The sequence below is a fragment of the Phacochoerus africanus genome, chromosome 5 (assembly GCF_016906955.1).
Source record: "Phacochoerus africanus isolate WHEZ1 chromosome 5, ROS_Pafr_v1, whole genome shotgun sequence".
Lineage (NCBI taxonomy): Eukaryota > Metazoa > Chordata > Mammalia > Artiodactyla > Suidae > Phacochoerus > Phacochoerus africanus.
The window spans coordinates 75,438,386-75,463,249 of NC_062548.1; the positions used below are offsets into that span (position 1 = coordinate 75,438,386).

The window sequence follows — 24,864 nt, forward strand, 5'->3', positions numbered from 1 at the left end:
AAGTTGAATATACATGCTCAAGTTTCTATACTAATCACTAAAGTAATAGAAACAATGTATAGCTTTGAAACTGAAAAGGGAAGAAGGAATGAAAAGAGAGTGTTCTTTCAACCCAAAAAAATGAGGGGGAAATAAAAGGGTGGGACTAACAGAGACACGGAATAAGACGGCAGAAATAAATCCAAATATATCCATAAACACAACCAAAACAGACTGTCCAACTCTCTAGTTTAGAGTTTATGTCAAAATACATTTTTAAAAAAATTCCATCTATTAGATGTTCATCAGAGAGACACCTAAAACAAAATCACAGAAAAACTGAAAGTTAAAAAAAAAAACGAAAAAAGATACACTAGGAAAACCCCAATCAAGAGAATATGGGATAACTACATTAGCATAAGACAAAACTCATTACTAGAGCTTTTAAAGATGGTGGAATGGAGGTACATATCATTAAAAGATTCAATTTTCTAGGAAGATATACGAATTCTAAAGTTGTTTGTGCCAAATAACACAGCATCAAATATATAAAGGGGGAAAAAAAGTAGGCAGAAATCATAAGGAAGAACAAATATCACATGAAAGCAGGATGTTTTAATACACCTCTCTCAGAAATTGATAAACCACACACATACAAAAAACAGAAGGAAAATAGTTTTGAATAACAAGAGGAACCCGTCTGATCTAAATGGACATGTTATATGTAAAACACATTGAGAGCATATGCATTCTTTTCAAGCACACACAAGACAGTTACAAAAATTGACCTTGTACGAGGCCATAAAGCAAGTGTCAAGAAATATTACACACAGACCACATTCTCTGAACCACAGTACAGTTAAGGTAGAAACCGATAAAAAGATAACTTAAAACATAAGTTAGGAACTTCAAAAACATACTTTTAAACAATTCAGGTGTCAAAAAGAAATATAACAGGAATCAGAAAATACTCAGAACTGGAAAACAACAAAAAATACCACTTATCAAAACCTGTGGGATGCATAAAGCAGCACCTAGAGGGAATTTTATAGCTTCAAATGCTTACATTAGATAAGAGGAAAGTTTGAAAATTGATGAACTAGGCAAAGCACTTAAGAGGTTAAAAACATAGCAAGCCCTCTATAAATAAAAGGAAGATGATAATAAAGAACTAGAAACTAGAAAACAAGGAAATATTACAGCTAAACCAACAGAGCTAAAAACTGGTTCTTTGAAAAGACTTTTAAGAATGTGATAAATTCTGGCAAGAATAATAAAATATAACCTTAGGAATGAAAGGGAACATAAATAGAAGGAGAAGAATTTTTTTTGAAAAAGTAAGAAGTTACTATAAAAAATGCTATGTCAATAATTTTTAGGAAGAAATGGATAAATTCCTATGAAATATAAATCACCAAAAATGACTCTCATAGAAACAGAAAATCTCAAAGGTCCTATAAACATTTTTTAAAATTGTATCAGCAGTTTAAAATATTCCCAAGAAGAATACGAAGTCTAGACAGTTTTACAAATGAATCTGCCAAACCTTCAGGCAACAGATAATGTCAAGCTTTTGTCATTTATTCATAATCTAGAAAAAGAGCAAATATGCCCCTAGTCATTTTATAAGATTAATATCATCTAGATACCAAACCCGAAAAGAACTGTATCGAAAAGAAAACGCCAGGCCATTATCCCTCATAGAAATTGATGCAGAAAAAAATCCCTAAACTAAATATCTGTAAACTGAACCCAGCAATGCAGAAAAAAAGATAATATAACTCGACCAGGATAGATAGTTTCAGAAATGCAAAGTTGTTCCAGGATTTTTTTTAAATCTATTAATGTAATTCACCACATTAGCAGATTAAAGCAGGAAAATCATATGATCACCTGAACAGATACAGACAGAACCTTCAATAAAATTTAACACCATTCATGATTAAAAAAAAAAACCTCCTAGCTAACTAGTTTTATTCACCTGATAATTTCATACTCAGTAGTGAAACATAAAAACAGTCCATTTTTAAGTTAGAATAGATAAAAATACTCTCCGCTATCAGTTACATAGAATATTAAACTTAAGATCCTAGTCAGTGCAGTCAGACAAGAAAAGGAAATAACAAAAAAAAAAAGATAAAAAAATGAAAGCACACAGAAGAATCAAAAAATTTAAAGAAAATCAAATATAACAGAAAAAAATAAAATTTACCAAAAAAAATTTAAAGAGCTGGTTCTTTGGATGAAAAACAACCATAAAATAGATGAAATGCTATTCTGACAAGATAAATTTTTAAAATAACAAATTATAAAATTAGGAATGAGGGTAAAAACAGAACAGATACAGCAGCATTTTCTTTCACGTAATTTGTATAAATCCACACTAACGTAATAAACAATATCTGAAGACATTTAAGGCACTAAATTACCTGAAGAAGTAGAAAGTGACTAAAGAATCCATTCCCCAAAAAAAGGTGCTGGGTCCAGTCTTACAAAAGAGGACAGAGTAGGTGCATCTTATACACCTGTATAAGGTCCACATTCCCAAAGATCCTCTATCATTCAAAACTCACATAACACCATTTTTAAGAGAAGACGATGGCTATCCCACTTCACCAGCTAAACCATAAATACAATTCATTTGTCCACCACTTTTTACATTACATGACTGTTCATGTTTTTTTTAATTTAGATAGATTCATGTAATTACCCATTTTATACATAAAGTAAGATTACAAAAACATTTATATCATGTAATTTCCAACTTGCATAATTCAAATTCATAAAGAATGGCTCTCAGATATTTTCTAACCTTGAGGAAACAATCATTCTCATGCCATAGAGACTGTTCATAGAACACAGAAAATAAGAATACACCTCAAAAGATATTTTACATGAATCACTTCGCTGTACAGCAGAAACTGTCACAGCATTGTAAGTCCACTAGACTTCAATAAAACTTTAAATAATGAAAAAAACAAAACAAAAATTATGAAACTATTGTAACCCTGATATCAAAACCTAACAAAGACAACTTAAAAGTAGCACTTATTGGAATTCCTGTCATGGCACAGTGGTTAATGAATCTGACTAGGAACCACGAGGTTGCAGGTTCGATCTCTGGCCTTGCTCAGTGGGTTAAGGATCCAGCGTTGCCGTGAGCTGTGGTGTAGGTCGCAGACGTGGCTCGGATCCCACGTGGCTGTGGCTCTGGCGTAGGCCGGTGGCTACAGCTCCGACTGGACCCCTAGCCTGGGAACCTCCATATGCTGCGGGAGAAAAGGCAAAAAGACAAAAAAAATAATAATAAATTTTTTAAAAGTATCACTTATTAATAACAGAGATGCAAAAATCCTAAACACACAATAAGAAATCTAACTTAATAATATATTCTAGGAGTTCCCATCGTGGCGCAGTAGTTAACGAATCCAACTGGGAACCATGAGGTTGCGGGTTCGGTCCCTGCCCTTGCTCAGCAGGTTAACGATCCGGCGTTGCCGTGAGCTGTGGTGCAGGTTGCAGACGCGGCTCGGATCCTGCGTTGCTGTGGCTCTGGTGTAGGGCGGTGGCTACAGCTCCGATTCGACCCCTAGCATGGGAACCTCCATGTGCCACGGGAGTGGCCCAAGAAATAGCAAAAAAATAAATAAATAAATAAAAATAAAATAATATATTCTAGAAGTTCTTCACACACACTTCCCCTTAACCAGGATTAACAAACACTGCCTATCCTCTCTGCTCACAATCTAAGGTCCAAAGCCCGATGAAAGCCTGCAGCTAATCTAATCTGTCCGCTTCAGCTCCCAGCAGATGAGCTGTGTGTTTACCAAGAGCCAACTGTTTGTTCTCAAATCTGTTTATGCCAGTTGTACTAATATGGTAATTAGATCAATAAGTAAATGCTATAAAAATATATAAAATTTGAATTTAAAAATGAAGAGCATTTTATCTCTGAAAATGAATTGAATGCTGTTGATTTCTCCAATGATGAAAATTAAGTGTGAGCGAGGTAACCAAAAAAGGTGCAGGGGGAATTTTAAACACTAAAAAAACTCCACATTCAGATTATTTTCCAGTTATCATTAAGATCGCATCAAACTGGGAGTTCCCATCCTGGCGCAGCAGAACTGAATCCGATTAGGAACATGAGGTTGCAAGTTCGATCCCTGGCCTTGCTCAATGGGTTAAGGATCCGGTGTCCCAGTAAGCTGTGGTGTAGGTCGCAGATGAGGCTCAGATCTGGCGTTGCTGTGGCTGTGGTGTAGGCTGGCAGCTACACCTCTGATTCGACCCCTAGCCTGGGAACCTCCATGTACCGCAAGTGCAGCCCTAAAAAGACAAAAGACAAAAAAAAAATCACATCAAGCTAAAGACAAAAATCATAGATAATGCATTTTGAATGTGGTTTATATGAGAAGCACATGACCCTCGAATAGCAGATCCAAATTCGAAGGGCTTTGGCACATGTCAAATGACAGCCAAATGAAGAGACACGGACATGGTTAAAAAGAACATGTTTATGTCCTTATATTTGACTTTTAATGAGTCTCTATTTAACCAGCTTTTTCAATTAGCCAACCAACTACCTATCTTGATTGATTGCATAAGAGGATTTCAATTGTAATAAACTATAATACCATGACCAATGGACTAATCTGGGTTTACGCCAGGAATAAAATATATATCAAACGAAACATATATAAAATTTATATATATATATATGTATATATAATGGAACATTGGAAAACAAAATAATCATCTTGATAAATGCCAACTGGAGAGTTCCTGCTATAGCACAACAGAATCAGGGGCATCTCTACAAGGCCAGGACACAGCTTCAATCCCTGGACCGCATGGGTTAAAAGAGCCAGCATTGCCACAGCTACAGCATAGGTTGCAGCTGTGGCTTGTGGCCTGGAAACTCCACGTGCTGCAGGGCGGCCAAAAGTGGGGGGAAAAAAAGCTAAATGGCATTGGGTAATATTAACGAACAATATAGAAATACAGGACACAACCTGACAAAATCAAGAATAACGACCCAAAACTACCAATCATTATCATAATTAATGGAAAAATGATAGATACCATCTCATTAGACTCAGGAACTAAGTAAGTTTGCTCACTGGCATCTCATTTAGCAAATGTTATTCTAGAAAAAAAGGAATATGGTATAACTTTAGAAAGAAGGTGATCTATTTATTAGTGTTTGAAGAAAACAATCTTATCTACTTGGAAAACTCAACCAAATCTTTTAACAACTGGCAGAACTAATAAAGATGCTTAATAAAGAGCCTGTTTCAGAGTAAATATACAAAGATATTGTTCGTCTATAATCTAGCAATATCCAGTTAGACAAGTCATAAGAGAAAAAAAAGATATTTCATTTAGATAGCAATAAAATACCTAGGAGTAAACTTAACAAGAAATGGGCTACATCTATTTAAAGTAAACTAAACATAGCTCCTCTAAGGGACATAAAATAAGACAATAGTGGAAATTAAGAAATGAAATATCCAATGACAAGGGACTAGTTAAAACTTTATGGCTGTCTATAGAATGGAAAGACATGCAGTCATTTTTCAAAGAATATAAAGATAAGGAAAAACATTTACAATACACTTTTTAGGTAAAAGAAAATGCATATTTTTTAAAGTACACTATGATTCCAATTTTGTAAAAGAAAAAAGTATGCACATGAGCATAAGAGATATCTAAACATGTAGGCACATCAAAATCTTAACAGTGCTTATCTCCAACTGGTAGGAATACAATTGGTTTTAACTTTCTGCCTTCCACTTTTTGAGTTTTCTATATTTTCTACAATGGATAAATTGGAAAACATTTAAAACATAGAGTGCTTCCACACAGAAGCCATAAAACACCCAATACAGCACTGCCTCCTCTTGGTGCCATGAATGGAATTTAACTTTCAGCAGGTCCTATCTCTTAGGTCCCCCTCCAGGTCTGGGGCTCCCCTTGGCTCTCAGCGAGGGACCTCATGAGTCCTTGTTGAAGGCTAGAAACCAAAGTCATCTTCCTGGAAGGATCCACAACCCATAAAGATAACACCTAGGAAATTGGCCCAGGAAGACAGAAATAGACCTATTGGGAACGACAGGAGTGAACTGTGGGCCCCCTGCCCACCTCTTGGAATCTGCTGGGGACATCCAGAGTTCCTCAGGCACACACCTTTCATGCCTCTGGAAGGGGCAGAGAACATCAACTTGCCTTTGCCCACAGGGGCTTCCTGTGTCCCACCCACATCCTAGCCATCAGGGTCTAGAGATTTCCCTGGTTCCACTAGCCCACCAACCCCAACCAACTCCCCCGGCCCTCGCGCAGGTAAACAGGATTGAGGTAAATCCCAGGATGTGCCAAGAGATCATTCAGGGTCCATTTCTGAGAATCCGCCCTTAGCTGTCTCCTCACCCCTCCTCGTCCCTCCATCACTGCCATGGGGCAGGTGACTGTTTTTGGCTGGGGCTAAGAAAATTCCTTTCCTCCCCTCCACTCCCACCTCCTCTGTTCCCTTCCTAATGCCCTACCCCCGCTCCACCCCCCACCCCCGGAAAATCAAGGTGCCCACAAATAGGTAAGCAATACATACATGAGGACTGGATGGAGAAGACGCCATGTTAGTGGGGGCCAAGCCCGACAGACCATCCGCAAGCTACAAATTAAACACGCTGGTTAGCAACAGGAGGAGAGAGACCACTTCAAGGAGGACTGGATGGCCCCGAAGGAGAGCTCTCCCACCAGGCCCCCTCTGCCCTCTCTCCAGGGAGGCTCAAAGGTTGTGGGAGGAATGGGTGCTTGGGAGCTGGACAAGTGTGGCTCCAAATCCCGGCCCTGCTGCTTTACCAGCAATGCACCACCTTGCACGAGCCCCCGACCTCTCTGACTCAGCCTCCCCATCTGGAGAAGAGGCACACAGTGTGTGTTGTCACAGAGTAACAGTGAGGGTGGATGAGATGAAAGTTGTGAAGGACAAAGGGAGGCCCTTGGGAGGGGCTCAGCCAACGCCTGTCTCTTGCCCACTTTCTCAATGCCCTGGGCACCACTGACTCCACGCCACGCTCACCTGTCTTCCCTGTTTCTCAAACTTGCCCACCTCAGATACACCCAAGCTCCCCATCATCCCTGGTGGGTTCTCCTAACAGCTGAGCCATGCCAACCCAGGCCTGGGCACCATTCCTAAGTCAGGGCAGGTTTCTGAGTCTTCTGTCCTCGAGGACAAAAACCAGGGCATCCTATGGCTTCCCCCAAATCAGAGGGAGTTAAAGAGTCTCATAGACAGGAGTTCCCACTGTGGCTCAGAGGGTTATGAACCCGACTAGTATCTATGAGGATGCAGGTTTGATCCCTGGCCTTGCTCAGTGGGTTAAGGATCCGGCGTTGCTGTGAACTGTGGTGTAGGTCGCACACGTGGCTCAGATCTGGCATGGCTGTGGCTGTGGTGTAGGCCGGCAGCTGCAACTCTGATTCGACCCCTAGCCTGAGAATCTCCATATGCCAGCAGAGGTTCGGCCCTAAAAAAGCTGGAAAAAAAAAAAAAAAAAGAGCCATAGACATGCCATCCCTATACTACAAAAACTTCCCCCAATCTCCCAGTTCTGGGAATCCATACTCTACAGGATGAATCCCCAGGCTGCTGGGTCCAGGAGGGCCTTGGAGGGGGTCAGGACTGGAGGCAGGGTGACTTTTTCAGAGGCCACTGCAATAGTCCTGGAGGAGGTGATGGAGCTGGGGTGGGGGGCGGTGGTTGACGAGTGCTAGTCTAGATGAATGAGACCCCAGAGGCCTTCCAGGCAGAGAGAGCACGTATGAAGGACAGAGGAATAAAGCAGTGCTGCCAGTTCAAGAGCGAGCCAACGGTCCAGGAAGGCAGGAACAGGGGATGCGGCTGACAAGTGAGGAGGCAGCTAGGACCCAGAGCTCACAGGGTGAGACTCTCTCTTCCGGGAGCCTGTAGCAGGGGGCTCTGGGAGACTCCACAGGAGGCCAGCCCCAGGAGTCGTCCTTTTCTCAGCAGGAAGATGCAGAGGGACCCACTGAGTCAGGAGGGCAGGAAGAACTCAGGGAAACAGAAGCTGGGGCCAGCGGGGGGCATGGGGGGGTATTAGCCTGGACACTCACAGGTCCACGCCTGCTCTGGGAAGGGAGCTTCAATGAGGGGGAGCCCAGCCTGCCCTAAACTAGCCATCACGGCTGTTCAGAGCCAGGAGCACAGGCAGGAGGGCAGGAGGGCTGGCGGGCACGCAGCCGGGCTGTTGGATGGTTCTGGGGGGCTGGCTCCATGGGGGTGGGGGTGGTGCCACCTCTGGAATGGACCGGATGAACTCCCCGTGAAAGCTCCAGCTGCCCAGAGACTAGCCCAGCCAGGCAGCAGCTCTGCCCCTCCTGTTCTCATCCTGAACCTCACAGAAGCCTTATTGTTATTTTTAATACTGTTCGTTTTTAGAAAGGTGAGAGGGAAACCGGCAGTTCAGCAGTGCAAGAGGGAGAAAAAAAATAAAGCTAAACATAGTGCTGCAAAGGGTCTGGGCCAGCTTCCGAAATTACATGTTCCCCTTTGGGATTAGGGCATAATTTGCCGCTCCAGTTCTGGGAGCACGTTTCCACCTTCACGGCGTCCCAGAGACTAAAACCGGAGCGAGGCGGCTCAAAATTAGCCGCAGCAGGAGCCAGGGAGCAGCCAGCCCCAGCACCCACCCCACCCCATGGACTGGGGGGTGGGGGCGGTGGTGGGAACAGGTCTCCTGATGCCTCATGCATGGTAGCCTGTGTTTGCCCCATAGGCTCCCGGGCCCACCTCACACTCACACTCACACACACACACACACACACCCTACACCATCACACACTCAAGATCAACAAACATGCTATCAACGTACACACACACACAATCAACACAGAGTCAACACACACACCTCCCACCACCAAGCCGTTGTCGCAGCTCCTCTGCCCCCCAGGAACGCCCTCCTCTCCCATCTGCTGTTCTAACCCCTCTGGCCCAGGGCCCTGGGAGCAGCCTTCCTGACTGTTTCACCCACACTGACCTGGCAGGGCCCAGAGTCCGCGATCTCGGTGTCCTTGCTAACCCAGCATTCATCGCTCCAGCATCACTTGGATCATCTCATCTGGATCTGCCACATCCCTCTCCCCCTTGCCAGCCAGAGGGGGCGCTTCCCAAGAGCTCGCCTCCTCTTTCTCCCTCCTCAGTACACACATGCTCCCCATGCTCCCTCTCTGGAGACCTCGAGAGGGGACCCCTAGCCCAGGTGGTACCTCAGAATGATAGGCAAGAGCGATCCTTGACCCATGGCTCCAGGCGCATCTTAGTGCCTGAAGGTGGTATCATTGGGGGGGGGGGGGCTCCACCTCCACTCTGAGCCTCAAGACCCTCTAGGCAATGGTGGGGGTGGGGAGCATGGGCCAGGTGTGTTCCTGCTCTGCTTCTCCCCCTACCCCCCCTCATCATCAGGATGCCAAAACCCAGCTTAGGAGACAAAGAACCCTATTCTGTTTTAAAGACAGAAGGAGAGTCCAATTCACACTCAGAGGCAGAAGGAGAGAAGACAGAGAAGCCCCAGGGAGGGATCAAGGACCCGCTGGCAGCAGTTCATTCACACTGTGTTCCTGGTTGGAGGCAATACCTATTGGCTCCTTATTTTTCTAGATTTTCCAAACTTTGTGTAATGAACATTTAGTTCTAATCAGAGAAAAAGGGACCTATCCTTTATTTCTAGCAGAGCACGAGAGGGAATGAAGGACCTCTGGGCACTCCCCACCAAATCTGAGGACCTCCCCAGGCCTCCCCCTCAGAAAGTTAGACATCAAGGCCATGATTTTTGCAGCAGCACCCCTGAGATTGCACAGCCATCTGCTCCCAACCTCCCCCACCTCTCATACACACTCACGTGCACACACACCACAAGCACATCCAACTACCTCATCCCTGGGCTACAGCTCTAAAATCTGCGCAAAGGACGGCCTCACAGACCGAGGACACCCTGCGGGGTTAGTGTGTGAAGCTCCTCGCATCCCAACCCCCCCATCAAGGAGACGAGTCCAGGAGGCCCAGGGACCCACCACTAGGGACCCTCTTCACCAAGCCCAGGAAGGCCGAGTGAGCAGATCTGCCTCATACAACCATTTCAGATCATCTCTGGAACTGTTCACTCTTGGCAGACACCAACACATTTCTAGAAACCCGTGCAACACCTGGCCGTGGTTGTCAGCCCAACGACCGGAGCATCAGGGAAATCTGGGGTGACATTTTCTCCTGCGTGGCAGCTCACCCCAGGAACTGGACAGATGATGGGGAGAAGGTTCTTCAGCAGAGAAGGGGCAACGGAGCAAGGAGATGGGAGAGAACGAGAGAGAAGCTGGATCTGGCAAGAGTGCGCTGGTAGCTGGGAGGAGCCTTCTGCTGGGGCCGCAGCCAGAGCTGGCGAGCGCCGCGCCGGAGGCCATCGCAATGGGAATGATGCAGGCGGCCTAGAGACATGGGCTGGACAAACAGGAGCCAGCAAAATCCAAATTCTGCCAGACTTCTTGTGCCTCCGGTCCCCGGAGGAGGCCAGGGCCCTGCATCCTATCTGCTCTGGGGGAGTGGAGAAGGGCAGGAGCCCAGCCAGAACCATCTGGCAAAAGGCAAACCTTTGGAACTGGAGCCCACAGCCTCCTGGATCAGCTCGAGGGTACCTGGTCCTCCCAAGTCCTGCTCAAGAGAGAGACAGGGTGAGGGAAAGATTTCCTGGACCAGCCAAATTGGATCAATGATCTCAGGGAAAAGCTCAATATAAAATCACTTTTGCTAAAGCCTCCACTAGACCTCATCAGGGCCAGGGTTTCCTGGAGACCAGGACTGGTGGCCCTGCGGGCCTCGGGACTCCCGGAGAATAAAGTTATGTCTCCTCTATCAGACAGGGAGCTCAGTGAGGGGAGGGTCCAAACCCCCTCCATCAGAACAGGCAGATCTCACTGCCTCGCCTCCCTGCTGACTTCTAAGGCCCTGCGAGCCCAGGCCCTGCCTTGCGGCCATGCCTCCACCAGCCCGCACCCCGGCTCCCCATCCCCACCCTCTGCTGGCCGGCGCCGCTAGCCAGAGTGGCCGGGTGCTCCCACAAACAGCGCAGACCCTGCTCCGCCTCAGACCTCGGCCCCGGTTCACTCTTGTCAACGCCAGGAGGACGTCCAGACGGGGCCTCCTCGCCGTCTGCCTCCGGCTGTGCTGGTAGCCAGCAGGACCCAAAACAGTCCCTCCCCATCTGAGTCTGTAGACATTTTGAGGGCAGTGCACACAGAACGGAAATCCTGCTGGGCCAGCCCTGTGCTTCCCTGCACAGACTCAGACAGCCCGCTGAGGGCAGAAGCGCGAGCCAGCCCTGGGCGCCTGGAGCTTGGGGCTAATTCTCCGCCTCATTCAGCTACAAACCTCCACCCAGGCCAGAAGGCGCTAGGCTTGAGCGGAGCTGATGAAATTTCCACTTGGGTTTCCCCGGTCAAGAGAAATTCCTCCTAGGACCCCTACAGAGAGCAGGCAGGAAATCTACCCACTCACCCCTCACCCATCCACTCATCCATCTGTCCATCTGTCCATCCATTCATCTGTCCACCCACCCATCCAGCCAGGCAGACTTTCTTCAAATGCCTCCTCTAAGCCAGGCCCTGTGCTGATCACCGTGGACGCAGAGAGGAACGGGCCCCAGTCACTGCCCTGAGCCTAGTCTAGGAAAGGTGCTGACACTTATGGAGACAGCAGGACTTAAGGCAAAGGCAGATAGAGGAGCCAGGGAAGAATCCTGGAAGCAGGGGACCTCAGTTAGGCTGAGCGTTAAAGAATAACCAGGAGCTGACCAGAGCTGTCCCCAGCGGAAAGGCTGGTGGGGCTGGAGAACCGTGGAGGTGGGAGAAATGGAGACTGGAGATTTCTAAGGACTCTCAGCGCTGGTGAAACTATGAAGCAAGGCCTCTTGTCTCGGCCGCAGTGAGGCCCAGGGCAGAACACCACCGATGTCCCCTTGGAAGTGGCAGGAAGATGAAAGAGATGATTGCATGAGAAAGAAGCAGAAATCAGCCCTAAATGTCAGAGGGAAGCCCCATAAACACATCCCAGCCCAGTCCAACCCAGCACCCCAGTTTGTTCTCATGCTTTCAAGGCTAACATTTGACTGATGCTTTAAAAAAAAATAGAACCCTTCCTAAAGGCCACACCCTCCCTAGTGAATAAACATGCCATAGGCCTGAGGATGCAGTGCTGTCCTTGTAGGTGGGGAGGCTCTACCTCTGGGCAGCCCGGAAGCTCTGGGAGCCCCAGGTGCCGAGGTGTGGCCCAAATCAAACAAAGCCAAGAGGAGGGTGACAACCTGGAACAGAGCTATTCAAGGCTGATGCTCAGAGTGAGACCGTTGTCCATTTTCACTGCGAGAAGGACTGGGTGGTCACAGCCGTGTAGGACTCAGAGCCACCCCAGGGCCCAAGGTGGGGCGAGCACTCCCCCCTCTGGACGAGATGCCACAGACCTGCCTGGCTGTTTGGCACTGGCTTCTGGGTCACTAGCTCTCCTGGTTGCAGAACACACACACCTGCGGGCGAAGTCGGACTGCCCTGCAGTATGGCCCCTCTCCTGCACCCCTTCCTTTCCTGCAGGTGGAGGGAATGGGGTGAAGGGGCTACTGGTTTAGACACGGACCCCTCCTTGGCGCTGCCTCCAAGGTATCTTGCAGCACAACCTAATAGATGAATCTATGCACAAAGAGGGAACTAGTCGGGCTGGGGCACCCAGACACTGCCAGTCACTCCCTCCCCTGTCCTCCTCCTCTCTCATTTGCTCCCCCAACCCCGATTTCCTGGGTCACCTCCAGGGAAAAGCCCTTAACACAGCCCTTAAAGTGGAGGGGCCGTTTTTCTCAAATGCTTCCGGAAAATGATTAGGTCTTGCTCAGAAGACCACACACAGCTTGCCCCCCGACCTCCCACCCTGCTCCCAACCAGACTGAAAGCTCCTGTCTGGGTCCCTCCACCTGCAAGGTATCTGGCCACCAGGCTTCAGAAAGAGATGTCTTAGAGAGGCTGTGTGATAAGGAAAGGGAAGGATAAGAAAGAGGACAGCCACGCCAGCCCTCGGCCGAGCTGCTGACCCTCCCCAGGGGTCCCTACCTGGATGGGGATGAGGGGTTCCTTGTCGTCGATGTCAATCAGCACGTCTTCCCCAGGACTGAGCAAGCTCACGTCATCTGTGGGGAGGGCAGGGTCCAGGCTTGAGAGCGGGCTCGCTCGTGCAGGGGGCTCGTCCCTCCAGAGCTGCAAGACCTCCGTCTCACCGTACTTCTCACTCTGGGTCCTCCTCTTGCTCCCACCCATCTTTCTCCTGTCTCCCTGTCTCTCCTCCTCTCTCCTCAACCCATCGATCCCGGCACCCTCTGCCCCCTCAGGCTTTCCTGTATCACTTCCCACCTCAGCATCAACCCCCTTCCCCGCCCCCCAGTATGCCCGGCCCAGGGCCCAGCAATGCCCTGAGGAAGATAAATTTAGCCTGGCAGAAGCCGCTTCTCGCTCAGCTCCCAGTAAGAGAAGAGCTTCAGGACCCACCTAAGCTGGAAATTCTGCCTGCCCACCCCCATCTTATTGCCCCCCCACCCCCATCAACAGCCCCTCCGCTACCTGGGCCGCCCTGTGGGGACGGACTCTCGTCTGAATAAGGGTCACACAGGAAGCTCTCCAGGGAGCGGATGGTACACTGGCCCACCACAGGCCGGCGGCCAAACTGCCGGTTATCAATGACCTTGACCACGATGGGGGGACAGTAGAGATCCTCTCGGGGCAGCATCTGGGTGGACGCGGAGGGAAGCTCTGGGCAGCGGCCCGACCTCACCTCTGTGAGGTCTCAGAGGGAGGGGAGCCCTTCTTCCCAGGGCAAGTCCAAGGAGCAAAAAAATGACTCTAAACCCACACACAACCCCCAACAGCCGTAAATCCCAAGGGGCAGGTGGCCGAGCCCAGGAGCGGGCCGGTGGAGCAGAGGCATCACACCTCTTCTGCCCGCCTCTCTGCTCTGTACGTGGAGGCCGCCTTTCCCCTCCCAGCTTCACCTTCCAACCACATCCAGCTCAGCGCGAAGTGAAAACAAGCCTCCTTTCCCTGAGCCCTCGCTGGCTGGGGAAGGGGAGAAGGGAGAAGTTGGCCCCGGACTCAACATTTCTCGCAGACAGTTCCCCCCAAATGGATCCTCAAGAATCGGCTTCCAGGCCCAGATTCTTATCCCCCTAACCCCAAAAGCACTTTGAACACAACTTGAAATAATTTATATGCTCTCCTTCGGTGGCGGCTCTGGCTCAGCCAAGAGGAGGCTCCTGTTGACAGCCACTGGGCCTGGAATGTCTATAGCGCTTTCATCTTGCAAACCATTTTCCTTTCCTCAGACTGGCCTTGCTCTGGCCACTAGGCCTGGGCAGCCCAGGGAGCTGGAGAGGGCTGGGGCCTGGGGGCTGCAGATGGGGAGGCCCTCCTTGGGGGCCCAGGCTGGGGGAGGACCAGGTCCGGGAATATCAGAGCCCAGGCAGGGCTCAGGAGAAGCAGCCACGGACGGGTCCTGGAACATCTGTGGACTCGGGATCGGGGGAGAGCAGGTTAGCCCCCTCCGTGATGCTCACAGGCTTCACTTCTCCAATAGGCGAGAGGGAGTATTTCCTCCCTATTCTCAGGGAGGTGCTGCCGAGACCTCCCCAGAATCCCACAGGGAGCTGGACCCCAGGCTGCCTGGAGCTGCGGGGACATTCTAGCCACCAGGACTCGGGGAGGGGACCGCAGGGAGGCCAGGCTCACCACTTCCATGAAGAGGGTGCAGATGTCGAAGTTGGGGTTCTTCCGGAGGTTCTTGATGACACAGGACTGCACCGTCTGGCCCCCGCACTCCACCACCAGGCTGGGGGAAGACACACTGGCCAGCTGGTAACTCTTCATGTTCCGAAGCCCCCATGCCAGGATCTGGGGACACAGAGTGACGACAGTAGCTGAATACACCCCAGGAAAGGCTGAGCCTGGAAGGGGAAGGACCTGGCCACCCCCCGCCATCCTCCCCCCAAGGGCAGGCCCACCTCGATGGCTGTTCGCTGGAGAACCGGTTTGATGTTCTGGGGGACCATGTAGATGTTGGCCTCCCTCTGGGGTGGCGGGTAGGGCAGGTCCGTGTCCTCCGACTGCAGGGGACGCAGGTAGAACGGGGACAAAGGTGGGAGGAAGACAAGGAAGGAGGCCAGATGGGATGGAAAGAGGGACATGTGTGGAGAGACACAGACACAGAGAGGCGAGGACACAGAAGTGAGCAAAGGGGCAGACAGAAGCGAGAGCTAAGTCAGCTCCCAGCACCGTCTTCTCAAGCATCACAATTCCAGCACCTTGGCCCAGGGTGTTTCAGATGAACCCCAGCCACCCCTCCATCAGTGAGCTGCTCAGGGTGTCCCCACCTCCAGCCCCCACACACATACATGCACACACACACACACACACACACACACACACATCCACTTCAGTCCCCCTCAGTCTCAGAGAGGACCACGTGCCCACCTGCCTGCCTTGGCTCAGACCCCCCTCTCAGCCTACAGCAAGTATAGCCCTGGTGTTCCGTCTCCAGCCCCCACACCCACAGATGCCTGCCAGCCCCATACTCACGCCTGTCCACCAGGAGGACAGAACACTTGTACTGAGAAGGGGCATTTACCCACAAGAGAAGGGGTTACAGATGCCCCCTTCCACAGGCACCCAAGGGCCTACTGCAAGGCTCCTCCATACTACAGACCAGAGATGAGCACGGCCGGTGTCAACTCTGCCTGCTATGGGTTTGCCAAAAAGACTTGGGCAAAAATCCAGAAGAAATACATGGGGAGGCAGGTGGGACAATGGAGGCAGGTATAACCTTGGGGGAGACAACTACCAAGTCTAAGAGGGGTTAGGAATGCAGGCTCTGGGTACGAATCCTGACTCTATCACTTTGAGCTATTTCACTTCTCCGTGGATCAATTTGTTCATCAATAAAATGGCTATTAAAAGCATCCCCACTGTGGCACAAGGGAATTGGCCGTGTCTCTGCAGCAGTGGGACGCAGGTTCGATCCCCAGCCCAGCACAGAGGGTTAGGGATCTGGCATTGCCACAGCTGAGGCACAGGTCCTGACTCTGGCTCAGATCTGATCCCTGGCCCAGGAACTCCACATCCCACAGGGCAGCCAAAAAAAAAAAAAAATGGTTATTAAAAAGTATCAACTTCTAAAGGTTAATATGAGGCTGGAAGAAGTTACTAAAACATTTAACTTTAACCAGAGTGCCTGGTTCGTGTAAGCTCTTAATAGGCCATCTAGCCCACGTGGCACTTCTGTGACAATTAGAGAAAGATGTCCCTTTCTTAAAACTCTTTACTTCCATGTCAGAAAAGCATCATATTTAACCGGCTTATTGGAACAAGACACTTTACTGCCACCTACTGGGAAATGGTTGTAATAAATTCAAATACATGATGTCTGCCCTGAAAATTGCATGCCCCTAGGTCCCATGCTCTTACGTAGTGCACAACCTGCACATCCACACACAGAGGCCCTGACACTCAGGAAATGTTCATTATAAATAGAAGGGCTGTGCTGGATGCTTTACAGAGCTTGTCTAAAAAGCAATGGAACCACTGGATTAATCCTCTGGGTTCTTTCTAAAGCATGGTGCATCCGTCTACAGATGCTCTGACGTAGAGGGTGGGAGCAGCTGGTGCATCGAAACACTTCTGCCTCATCACCTCACCACCAACCCCAGCTATCACTCCTGTCCCATGACACACTGGTGATGCTCTTCCTTCCATGACCAGTGGTAGTAAGAAACTCATCTCCACAATCAAATCAGACCTTGGTTCTAGTTCTAACCTTAAACAGCAGCTTCCTAGCTGCTTGACCTTGGGCAAATTACTCAAGCTCTGTGACTCAGTCCCCCGGCCCCCCATGAGATCCGGGATAACAATACCCTTACAAAATAGCTCTGAGAATTTTAAAAGAGAACATACATAAAGAGTTCTGGCACAAGGGAAGTGCTTAAGAAAGGGCAATGACTATAACGATCACCGTATTGTTGTCGATGCCACTGTTTTTGACCATTAGTGTCGTCGTGGGTTCCCCAGACTGACTTGAGGAAAGCTGAGCCATTGGAAGCATTTCAGAACAAGATGCTTCCATAGCCCTACATCACTAGGGCACAACGTGCAGGCATGCATCCTCTTCCTCGAGACCCACCATGCAGGTGACAGGAGGTAGGGAGCATCATTAGACTGGCTGAGCGGCAGACCCCGTCAGGAGGAAGAATGATGAGCAGGGCTGTGATGGGCACAACTCTGGGAGGGGCGGTGCACATGAACGGTGCATCTGGAGGGTGGAGGCAGAGCCTGCAGTGGCCTGGCTGCTATGGGGATGCCTCTCTTGGCGTCCACCCTTGGCACTCCAAGGCCACCTCTGCGGCGGGGGTGAAGCAGGGGTGGCCTCTTTAACAGAAAGAGAATGCCTGGATGGCCTGCTCATGGCCTGCTCAAGGTTGATGCCGAGCCCTCCGTGGGCCCAGGGCCAAAAGCGGACAAGACAAAAGGGACACGCAGAAGAGGTCATGGACAGAAAGGCCCCAGGCTCCTGGGAAGGGAGGCAGAAAGACCAAGCCTTCCTCACGTCGTTGCGATGTTCCCCTGAAATCACCCAGGAAAGCTCATAATCATATTCCCCCCTATAACATTCCTCTCCAGACCTGCAAACTCTGGACAGTGTCGCTTGGATTCCGTCATGTCCCTCACTTCCATAGCCCACCTTCCCCCGGGGCTCCCTTGAGTTCCCCGTGAGGACATTTCTCTCTGCGGAGGCCCAGGCTCCCCCCCCTCGGGAACCTGCTTATGGAGGAGGACGGGGAACAAGAACGTGGAGGAGACTGAGCCCCAGTACCGTTTGCATGAGGCCCTGGAGGAAGAAGGCAGGTGCACATAGCTGCGGAGCGCCAGGCCCGGCCGAGGCAGAAAGGAGAGACAAGCAGAGAGAGCGGTTAGCTTCCGGGGCACCAGGCCCCCATTCTCACCCCAGGGCCATCCACCACATTGTCCTCGGGGGGCCCAGACATCCTTGCTCCCTGCCCTTTGTTGCCACTCCCCAGAATCCCTGCCTCTGTGGGGTGGGGGGATCCCCCTCCACTGCCAGCTGCCACCACGGCAGTCCTCTGTCCCCTCCCCCCTGCACACAGCCTCACCGCCCGTAAGTACCTCTTGTTTTCTCTGAGCGTCTATGCCTCCACACACTCTGACTCCCCACCTGGCCTCATCCAGTCTTCCCCCAGCTGGCCACGCTATCTGCTGGATTTTTTTCCTTCCCCACTTGAAAGGGTCTCTCAGGTCCATCCACGTCTTCTCTCCATGTCCTCTCCAGCAGCCTCCTCTCTCTCTTCCTGAAAAGGATCGCCTCCATCCCCTGCTGCTCCCTGCCCTGTGCACTCTGCTCTGTCCCCGGCTCCTCTCTCCAAAATTAACACAACCTGTTGTAGCTCAACCCAGAGGAAAGGCTCTCTCTCCTTCCCTCAGCAGCATCTGGCCAGGTGACGCTGACCTCCTTCCTAAAATCATCTCTCTGGTTCCACACAAACCACTGGCCCCTCTACCCTCTGTTTGCTGCGTCTCCTTGGAGCCTCCCCCTCTTCCTCTGCCCCCAGCCCTCTCAGAGGCTTTCTGCTCCCAAACCTCTCTCCTAAGCCCCAGCCCCAGGTCCCCAACCTTATTACTACTGCATCCCTGTGTCCTCCCAGCCCCTCACATTGAACTTGTTCCAAACCAGATGCTCTAAGTTGCCCCTCAAAACCTGCTCTCTTCACACGTCATCTCAGAAACCAGCCCCACCATCCACTCCCACAGCCACGCCAAAAAGCACCATACCACCCTGGGCCCTCCTCCCCTTCGGCTGATCCCCAAGCCTTAGGGGTCTGTCTCCTAAACCTCTCTTGTGCCCACCCACTTATCTTCTTTCTGTATCACCACCTCCTTGAGCCTGGATTCTCCAGCACCCTCCTAAGAGGACTCTCACATCTAATTTTGCACATTCCCCCTCAACAATGAATGCACGCGGTACGCTGCAGCCAGGAGGGAGCTTTCTAAGACAGACCTCTGATGAGGTCCTGCTATATAGCACAGGGAACTACATCTAATCACTTGTGATGGAACATGATGGAGTATAATGTAAGAAAAAGAATGTATGTATGTGTATATATATGTGTGTGTGTTTGTGTGTGTATTACTGGGTCACTTTGCCATATAGCAGAAATTGACAGATTCAACTGTAATAAAAACATTTAAAAAAAAAAAAAGAACTCTATGAGTTCCTGTCGTGGTTCAGTGGTTAACACACCCAACTAGTATCCATGAGGTTGTGGGTTTGATCCCTGGCCTTGCTTAGTGGGTTAAGGATCCAGCATTGCCGTGAGCTGTGGTGTACGTCTCAGATGCGGCTCGGATCTGGCGTAGCTGTGGCTGTGGCCGTGGCCGGCAGCTACAGCTCCAATTCGACCCCTAGGCAGGGAACCTCCACGTGGCTCAGGTGTGGCTCTAAAAAGACAAAAAAGACAAAAAAAAAAAAAGGAACTCTAAGAAAGTCACTCTGTTTAAAACCATTCAAAGGTTCCCCACCCACTCAGGATAAAGGCCAAATCCCTTGATATGGCTCCAAGATCCCTCATCTCCCAGCTCCGGCTGACCCCTCTCATCTCACCTCTTACCACATAACTTTCCTCTGGGACCCTGGGATCAATGAGTCACCTCCCCGCATATGCTCAACACCCGCCCTTCTGAGCACCAGCAGGTTGCAGGTGGCAGCGCACTCTCTTTACCTGTGAGGCTGGAGCTTGCTGGTCCCTCTCTCTAAAGTGCTCCTCTGCCCACTTCATCTGGATACCCTCCTACGTGGAGGTTTCCCTGAAGCCCCGAGTTTAAGTTAAGCACCCCATGTGTCATTTCTATGCGTTCATTTGTTTGTGTCCCTCGTTAAACCAGCAATTCTGCACTCAGGGACCATTGCTGAATCCCCTGCCTGATAAATAAAAGTTTCTGAATGGGTAATTGAAGGGAGGGAGGGACGGCAGAGGGATGAATGGGGGCAGGGATGGGCAGACAATGAACCCCCTCTCCCGTGTCCTTCCCAACACTCTGGTCTGTGCCAGCCTCGTCCTGGCATCCTCACCCACGCCTGCTCGTGGCTTCCTCTGTTTGAAAGGGTTTCCCTTGTCATCTTCCAGAATCTAACACATCTTTTAGGGCCGAGTTTAAATTCCAGAAACTTCCTACAACCCTACTCTCTAACTTACTCTAAGTGAGTGACCCTCTGTGCCCCAGTTTCCCAAGGTCCTGACTAGTCTCTGACATCTCATACACGGGGATCCTGTAGCACCAGCCAGACAGCTCCTGGGCCCAAGTATCTTATTTTCCTTCTGGTCCAGCCCATCTAAGGGCGTGAGTCTCAGTGGAGGGCGGGCTGCAGTGACCCCCGACAGCACTGCCAGGCTGGGAGTGTCACCGGGACATCCCAGTTCACTGCCCTATGTGTGATGGGGGACCTAGCGGACCACAGAGCTCAAGGGAGGGCTCGGGACATGAAAGCACATTTGCCCACCCCTTCCATGCTCACCCCTCCCCCCAACCCTGAATGGGGTATGGGACAGATGTGGGATTGCTACCCTGATGAGGTTCTAAGTTCTACAGGGGACAGAGTGATTACTGAGGTAACTCAGACAAAAAAGACAATGACACGAGGACAAATGAGGCTCTCTCCCCAATCTGGGCAGAACCACCTCCTTTAGTCTGTCTGTCCTGCTGGCCAGTTCAGTACAGGGAACTGAGGCCCTGAGCCATGGAGGGGAGCTTCCTCATCCAGTCCTAGGGACCACCACCCTAGACAGACATGCACTCCCAGGGCAGGGACAAGTGCTAGCTGGTCCCTCCAGCCACCTAGGTCAGTTCTTCCACCAGGAGCCCACAGACCCCCTCCTCAGCCAGCAGGGCACAGTTAGGGGACCCTCTGGGCACTCAGATCCTGGCTTCCCGGGGGCAGCCGGGCAGGCTGGGAGGGCTCCACTGTCTGCCTGCCCCACCCAGCTCGTTAGGAACAACATGCTGCTCTAATTACACTTCCCAGGAAAAACAGTGTTTTAAATTAAAGCCTTGGGGGAGGGATGGGGGATGGGGGACCACTGGGCTTATTTTCCTGATTGCAAAACACCACATTTTTCTTTCGAGTGGATTTGGGGGTGCGGGAGAGTACCTCGTGCACATCTCAGACTACAAGCCAGAGCCTGTTGCCTGGATTAAGAAGGGGCTGAAGTGACATCTGGTTGGCCCCCGACTCACAGCCAAAAAGCCACAGAGCACGCTCTCCCTCCTAGCTGGGAATCCCTTCGCGGAGGAGGACAGGAGCCGCAGAACCGAGGGCAACGCTCAGAACCACACCCCCTTGGATGCTCAAGACCACAAGTTCCTGCTCCCACCTAAAGGATCCCCAAATGGGGTCTTCCTCTGTCCAGGCTCCACATCCTAGGAACCCCCAATTATTACGGAATCTGCTGCCACCTCTTCTGTTGCATATGCGTGTGTTTGCATGCATGCACCCACATACGCATGCGTGCTCTGGTGAGTGTACACACTTGCACACACGCACACGTGCATGTGTACTCTCCATTTCTCAGGAAATCTAAAATTGCCATTGCTTTGAACTCATTCCCCTTGGCAGCGCAGGCCGCCTTTGTTCTCCAGACAAAAAGGAAAAGAAACGAGACAGAGGGCTCAGAAGAGGCGGGGAGAAGGAGGGAGAGAGGGAGCCAGGGCCAAGGAGCAAAGAGAGGAAAAGGGAAACGCGAAGGGCGAGCTGGAAGAGGGGGAAACAGCAAGCAACAGACAGAGGACAGGCTGGGAGCAGGCAGGGAAGGGAACCCTCCCCTCCCCCGTCACCCTCTGTGAGGACCCAGGTCTCCCAGACACACCAGAGCCTCGAAGATACAAAGCCACAGTCGCCCCTCCCCGCCAAGAGCCCCCCGCCCAGCCACCCCATGAGGGATGCTCCAAATGGGCAAAAAGCCTGGAGGAGGGGAAATTTTATTGCCCACCAAACCGGCCCCAGGCAGCAACACACGCCCCTCCCCCAGGCCAAAGCACTGCCACCTGGACCCCTGGAGGGAGCTCAGAGTCACCTCCTCCAGGAAGCCATCCCCACTGTCCTCCATCTGCTCTGGGAGCCCTCAGCGCGCAGAGATGCCTTTCACCTCATTTCCAACACCGATACCAACACCGGCTCCCGCGCAGGCGTGGGCTGCACTGGCCAGAAGGCAGCCCTCACCGGAGATGCCATCCAGTCATCTGGCCCCCTCTACTCCTCTCGGGCCAGCCCCCCATCACCACAAAGGTCTCAAAAGCCTCCTCCTCGCTGGTCTCTCCAACCCCCAACTCCCCGACCCACCCCTCCCTGCCCCCAGACAGCTTCCCAACACACCCATCTGCCGCCTCTCCGGTGGCCCAGAATCTGAGCTCCCGGCCTGACTTTTCACAGCCCTCTGGGACCGCTGGAGCCCTCTTCACAGGGATCAGGCGGGGAGCCTGGAGGGGGCTGAAGGGGGGATACGAGAAGCTGGAGCTTGGCCGCGGCAAAGAAGACAGAAAAATCCTGCTCAGGCGTCAGGCTTCCTGCAGGACCAGTTGCAACAGCAAGACTAACCTGTCTCCACCCCATCCCTAAGGATTCTTAAAACCAAACAGGACCCAGGACCTTGGCTTGAGTTTTGACCTTCCAGTGCAGGGGAAGTGGCGGGGTTCTGGGCCCCAGGGCTGGGGCGGGAGCCCTCTGAGGATGAAGGGGTCACAAGATCACCTTCTGGGGTGGTTCCCTGGACCAGCTGACACTCCATTCAAACCGCTGGGCCTGGGCCGCTTAGAACAGGCTGGCCTAACCCAGCCCTGTGCCCAGCACACCCCCTGGGACATGCTCCCCTCCGGCCCTGCCGACCCACACCCACCTCAGCCTGTGGCCAGCCGGCCCTACAGAAGGACACTTGGCCGTCTTTGGGGTCTGGCCCCAGAGCTGCAGATTTTGATTTGCTTCCTGACAACAAGACCGCAGCCAGATCCCTGCTCTTGGAATCTGAGCCTTCACTGTTATATATTACAAATCCAGTTATTAAGGATTTGAACTTTTTTTTAATAACTCATCCCTGGGCTGGGTCTTCTTCAGAGCAGGCTGTGGGTTTTGGCCACAGAGGGCTCTCAATCAAGAGAGAGGGCTCCGTGCTGCTTCCCTGGACGGGACTCTGAGCCCCTTTCCAAATCGGCAGTCTTTCGCAACTGCAGCCAGAAGCAGGAGGCTGCCTGTCAGGCGCAATTACGGCCAGCTCACTTGGCGGACCCCACCTCGGTCTGGGAGCTGAAGGAAGTGAGGTAAGGGGCGCGGGGCCTGCGGATCCCACATCCTGACCCTGCACTTCAAGTCCAAATTGCCCTGAAAATGTCAAACGGTGTCCGCTCCCAGCCTGGGGATTCCCTGGCGGCAGGAAGTGGCTGCCCTTTTCCCAACCCCCATCTGACCAGGGCTCCCCTTCCTGTCTCTCTGCCCAGGCCTCTGCCCCGCTCGCTCAATGGCCCCGCTCACAGATGCGTAGGAGGCTGTAAGGAAACGCGCAACTCAGCCCCCACAGCAATGGGCACAGCCTTGCCTCCTTCGGATGCAAACTCCAAACTTCTCCCAGAACCTAGGAATCCCTGACCCACCCTGTTCCCTAAACCAGCCAAGCCCCAAACTGGTGCCTGATCACCTGCACCAAAGGCATGTTCCCCACCTTCTCCCTAAGTACTGCAACAATGTCTCCTCCGCCAGAAAGCCTTCCTTGACTGCTCTGGCTCCTTAAGAACATTTTATTCTTGAAAACATGCCACCTGGTACTCGGCCAGATGAGGCTCTGCATTGCTGTCCCTGGGGTCTGGGTAAATGGGGCTTCCAATACAGCAGCCATCCTTCTAAGGCCAGAATCACACAGGATACACCCAGGCATCCCGGGATCCATGCAGAGTGCAGGAGATGAAATCGAGACAGGGGCCCATGTGACAGATGCGCACTGGCGCACCAGGATCTGGGAAGGCATGGCCTTCACCTTCCCTCTGTCCCTGCCCACCAGTCCCCAGCCACTGGCCACGCTGTGAGGGTGCAGCTCACCTCTTCCAGGACCCCTGATGTATCCTGCACCTGGACCATGCCACGGGACAGTTCGCATCCAGGAGACGGGGCAGCGGGGAGAGAAAGGAGGACGAAAGTTCACCGTCAGTGATAAGGAGCACTAAGCTGGGGCAGAGATCAATACACCAGACACCCCCCTAAAAGGAGCCAGCAGGGAGTTCCTACTGTGGCTCAGAAGGTTAAGAACCTGACATAGTGCCTGTGAGGATACAGGTTCCATCCCTGGTCTCGCTCAGTGGGTTAGGGATCCGGCGCTGCAGCAAGCTGCAGCGTAGGTCGCAGATGCGGTGTGGATCCCGTGTGGCTAGGACTGTGGCGCAGGCCAGCAGCTGCAGTTCTGATTTGACCCCTGGCTCAGAAACTTCCCTATGCCACAGAAAAAAATTTTTTGTAAAAAAAGAGCCAACAGAAAGCACTTCCCATCTAAGGTAAGGGTCATGCGCTTCCTAGATGTACCCTCTGCATGGTCCCCAAGAAAGAAGGTGCAACAGACATTGATGCTGAGGAGCTGGCAGGAGAGGCCAAAGCATAAACCTAGAGCCCTGGCCTCTCTGGAAGGGACAGGAGAAAGGACACCAACAGGCAAGTGGTGGGTCTTCCTGGACACAGTGCAGGGCCCAAAC

General features: G+C 51.3%; 1 protein-coding gene across 16 annotated transcripts in view; it reads right to left on the reverse strand.

Annotated features, from left to right (window-relative positions):
- DYSF (dysferlin) overlaps positions 1–24,864 on the reverse strand; it is a 228,349-nt gene that overhangs the window by 56,731 nt on the left and 146,754 nt on the right. For 8 of the 16 annotated variants that reach the window (XM_047781796.1, XM_047781794.1, XM_047781805.1 and 5 more), the window contains 6 exons: positions 24,221–24,250; positions 15,081–15,182; positions 14,809–14,970; positions 13,648–13,813; positions 13,144–13,220; positions 6,587–6,649 (listed from right to left, as the gene is read on the reverse strand). In XM_047781796.1, the coding sequence (XP_047637752.1) occupies positions 6,587–6,649; positions 13,144–13,220; positions 13,648–13,813; positions 14,809–14,970; positions 15,081–15,182; positions 24,221–24,250 (600 nt within the window). The remainder of the gene's footprint in view (positions 1–6,586; positions 6,650–13,143; positions 13,221–13,647; positions 13,814–14,808; positions 14,971–15,080; positions 15,183–24,220; positions 24,251–24,864) is intronic. The other 8 variants (XM_047781803.1, XM_047781799.1, XM_047781810.1 and 5 more) reach the window with 1 other exon arrangement.